Genomic DNA, 4,948 nt, shown 5'->3' on the forward strand with positions numbered 1-4,948 from the left:
TAACACATACAGATAACTAATACTATATATAGCTATATGACATATATATATAGCTACAGCCAGACAAGGTCTAACCTTTCAGGCTTAGGTTTTCATCATGGAGTGAATGGTCCTCAAGTTTATGTAACAAACCTATCACCATGAATAAAAAAACATGAAGTTTATCTTCCTGCAATTTTTTTATTTCTTAAAATGTGACTTTCCTTTCTTCGTGTAAATCAACTTTATAGAACAGAGTGCAGACCATTAACAGTGCCTCTATTATTTGTTTATAAGTGAGAACATCCGGTATACTAAGGATTAACTTTTACATTTTGTATATGATTAATAATGACCACAAAACAAATTACCGGGTTGGTGCACTTGCTCTTATCTAAATTGTGTTTTAAAATAATATTTAAAGTTAAATTCAGACATATTTCGACAACGCTTTTGAGTTCATCACGCATTAAAGTATATAATATATCAGATGTACTGCCGTCCTTGATAATCTAGGCTAACAGTTCAACATACGATAGCAAGCCTTGTTTTAAATCATACAATTTAAGATTTCTGCCATAATTAAGAGTGAAAACACTGTCCAGAAATCTTAGAAGATTGGTGTCTGTCGTAACGTTTTGTTTTGTTGTTGTTATTTTTTTTAAAGGGAAATAGGAAGAACAATAATAATTGTGGGTCTTTTTTCTCTACAAAGCAGAGAAGGAAAAATCAGTTGTTGCAGGCTTTTCAAATAAGTCTCCTTATAGATTTATGCAGGGGTCTGTATTGTTTTTCTCCGAAACTGCAGGGGATCATGGGTTCGGTAATCTAAATTCTTCAAATATATTAATCAAGGTTAACGATATAGCATGTTTATAGTTTTAATCAAAAGAAAGTTACATAATTAAAATGAGTTTGATTAATGAGGTCGTATTCATTACAATTTGCATCACCGTTTCGATACACCGAGTTGTGATGCTATATTGCGGGTTGAGGGGTATTGCATTTGTGAAGGTGATCATGACTTCATGAAAGCATTGTGGTCCTTACATGCTTCTGGCTGTTTATCCTCAGTTTTTGCTGTTGTGTGGAGTGGTAGGAGGCCAGGAACTAGCTGCTTTCAGACAACTAGACATGTCACCAGATGACATGTACAGTCTGGAACAGTACACCAACTTAACCCTTGACGAGATTCTCACGGCAGCAAACGGAGGCATGAACGGTAGTTTACATATTTATTATAAATCAACACAATAAGGAATTAGAATATCGAACGGTATTTAAAGATTCATTAATTTTCTGTGTATAGCTAACTTTCAATCAAGAAAATAATTTCATCTAGGAACATACGGCAATTCATTCATGTATGTATTTAATGTATACCTAATCAATAAGCAATATATAGTGTTCCACGGTAGAAAAGGATATATGGTAGGTGTTTAGTCAGACACCAGAAGTCGATGGTCAATAAGTAAATCCCTAGTATTATTTATTTCAAGGGATATAGCAAATTCAATGGTCTCCCCATTGTACATTAATATCATAACAAATACAAATTTTAACTTCTTGCAGCAAGCAATTTGATAAGCAAACCATTTATTCATCAACACAAGTTTTTTTTATAAACCACTGCCTACACGGTAAAAATAATGAATTGAAAACCTCAACAGTAAATTGCGAATTCTGTCACTTATAGTGATAAGCCCTTTTAGCGTGAAATTGATGCATTTCTCATCACTCTAGGTACTGTTAATGAGAAACGTCTTCATCGCCATTTTTGTTATCATGTTTTAACAGAGCAAATAACCAGAAAGAAGTACGGAATTTATAACCCAAAGCATTTTAGAAACTTCCTAATTGAAATAACTGTTACACCTATTGCACTATGCGACAGTTTATCATATATTATGATATAAAGTATCAACGTAATTACAATGCCTTTAATTACGGAGGAAGGGGTCACCTCCCCTGTTTATAAATATATATATATAGTTTGTCCTATAACTATAGAATTTTACAGGAATGTTGTATCTTGAAACTGCACTAATTCTTAGGATGTAAAATGTGTTCCACCAGAGAGAAGTGACATATTTTACATCTTATGGAAAAGGCTGATCGATATTAACATTAAGACATCATACATTGACTTATCATGATCAAAAGAACAACGGGCCATATTGTTCCTCTCAATAATGTATTTTAATACAACAATTATGCTTATACATACCTTCGTTTATGCATTGCCGGTAACCCATCGCAATCTCATTCCATACGTTCAACTAAAGGGTCTCATACGATCGAATGTGAATAACGGACCATGATACATAACCATGTACACATTTTGTACGTTGTAGACATCTTTTATAGAAATGGTTACATAACTTAATTTACAATTCATACATTTTTTATCGAGATATGAAATTTGGCAAAAGAAAAAAAGCTATAAAAGTCGAAATTTGCATCAAAAAAAATCTTTTTGCTTTACATCTCTGAACCACATCACCTTTTCAAAGGAATTGCATATAAATATTCTAATTCATAATCAAATGTATTTTTCGGCACTTGTCTTTACAGAGTTAGTGGCCCCAAATATGATGTAATCTAAACTTCATGTCATATCTTTTACGCCTTCTAACAGTATCGATTCAGAAGATGGTTGGACCAAATGGCATGTTCCTGGCTGAGTTAGACATGCTGCTGACGGAAGAACAGTTTCGTAATATGTATCATCCGCCAGAATAGTGAGGCCAAATCCTAGTATTACTTCCCCGTCTTATCTTTGTGCATTGTAAGGTATACCATCGCTGTAGTTCGCATAGCCAATGCAATGTGTATGCTGTCCAAAAAAAAAAGGAATGAAAACATCATTACTGTACTTAACATTGCAGCGAAAATATGTTTATGTTGAATCAAATCATGCTGTTAATAATCTACCATATTTTCAAGGTAAACCCAAACTCTTGGATGAAATCCTTAGTCATATTTCTCATTTGTAATTATTCACGGATGCCGCAATAGATTGACGGGAAAGATGTTCATTTCACAAGTTTACTTTCGAAAAATGACATATATTTTTTGTTTTCGGAGGTTTACTTTGGTATTTGCTAGAGGTGGTTTCTATGTGTGATTAGACGACTTATTGATATGTAAGGCATAAGGGGACGGTTTCTTATAAACAAATATCAATACTCTCTATATGTTTTGGTCTTTTAGTGGAGATATCAAGACGATGCCGTATTTTGAACAGAAGAGAAAGAAACGAAAGGCAGTGAGACGAATAGACTTAAGATGGCCGAACGGAGAAGTACCGTTCTACCTGACTCCGGGCCATTTCAGTACGTGCATTTAAAATTATTATTTTGTTTAAACAAAGACAGTGGTGACCTCCTGAAAGTAATCTTCAACTCCTCTTTTTCGTTTTTATAATTTTGTTTCACATAAAAATATATTGCATTGGCCTATTCCCGAAAATTATGATTTGGCAAAGGGCTGAGCCGACATAAACAATATCTACAGGTACAATGTATATATACATACACACCCTGTTAAGAGATCTGACACAAGTTGCCCTGACGTTGGAAGTCGAATTTCCATCGCTATAGACCTCAGTGGTACGATGTTTTTAACAGCAACAAAATTGGCATTAAAATATCACATAGATTAACTCATATATTTTGCGAAATTGATGGCTTTATCACAGAGAGAAAATCTCCTTAACCGGAAGTTAAGTTGCTGCTGTGACCATTTCAAGTAAATGTACATGATCAACAAGTTTCTAATTTAGTTTAAGCTTTCTGCCCTCTTAAAACTCATCTTTAATGTGCTCAAGTTCCTATATACGTTTGAGATGTTTAAATATTGCATACATATATTTCTACTTTATTTTTACAGAGGCGAAGGAGAGATATCTGATTCGAGTTGCCATGCGCGAATGGGAGAAATACACATGTGTCCGTTTCCGGGAGGCAACGTCCGATGACGACAATTATATCCGGTTCCAAAACGGTGACGGGTTAGTCCAGATGAAAAATTAGTCAGATTTGTCAAAACGATATATAGTCACTGTATTCTATTGGGTCGCTTACGTTTCTGCAAAAAAATAATATCCAAGTGTCACACAGGGATATTTACTAATATGGACTACAGAATCGTCATCTGAATAAAGCACATAAAAGCATGTAGAAAAGTGCTTATGATTATTCATTCGTATATTCCTTGAACATCAATTATTTAGTTACATTTGAACGTTTTGTTTAATCGCTGTAATGGCGTGTTGATTTATCATGTTCATCGCCCAACAGCACTATCCTTTAATGTTCATCTGCATGTGATGAGTGGGTGATTAAAGTTCAATCAGCAGTTACATTGCCTATGGAACCAACAGCAATGCCATGCAGGGCTTAAAATAACCTTCCATGTGATTGTAGTTTACTTTTCTTTTGGACGACTTTTACTATAGCAGTTTATCCGTATAGGAAATGATTTGCCTAATTTGCTTTTCCTTTTAAATTTCATGTTTGCTTTCTCAGCACAAAAACAATGTGTTCGCGGTAGCAATGTGAAACATCATTATAGCGCAGCATGGATGCAAATACAATCAAAAAGCCATATCATGAAAAGCTCTCAGAATCAAAAGTAAAAACTTACATATGCGTCATCCTACTTTTAAAAAGAATTCCTCTAATGAAATACATATCGCTATCATAATCAAACTTGGAAATTCTTTGTCTTGTGATGATGCTAGGGAACAGCGGGATCATTAGAGCATGCGAGACCTCGGGATTCTCTAATGTACCTGAAATAATCGTTAATTGATTCTTAAGACATATGTCCGGTGTCTCCATTCCCAATATAAACATCAAAATACACAGAATATCAACAACAACCCTTAATTTACGATCGATATTCACCCACCTGGCAAAAGGCATATTCCGTCTTTGCGTATTGCAGTTATCTTCTCTTGTGAGCA

At 34.4% G+C, this 4,948-nt stretch overlaps 1 protein-coding gene across 1 annotated transcript; it reads left to right on the top strand.

The window, feature by feature from the left end:
* Positions 1-1,056: 1,056 nt before the first annotated feature.
* LOC110444778 (bone morphogenetic protein 1-like) lies at positions 1,057-3,991 on the top strand (the record flags this gene model as incomplete). The annotated part of the gene is made up of 4 exons (XM_021489138.1): positions 1,057-1,201; positions 2,618-2,720; positions 3,193-3,314; positions 3,871-3,991. Coding segments are annotated over exons 1-4 (434 nt in total), but the record flags the coding sequence as incomplete, so codon positions are not given.
* Between the last annotated feature and the right edge of the window lie 957 nt (positions 3,992-4,948).

This window comes from Mizuhopecten yessoensis, unplaced genomic scaffold (assembly GCF_002113885.1).
Source record: "Mizuhopecten yessoensis strain PY_sf001 unplaced genomic scaffold, ASM211388v2 hete_36171286, whole genome shotgun sequence".
In the NCBI taxonomy this organism is placed as follows: domain Eukaryota; kingdom Metazoa; phylum Mollusca; class Bivalvia; order Pectinida; family Pectinidae; genus Mizuhopecten; species Mizuhopecten yessoensis.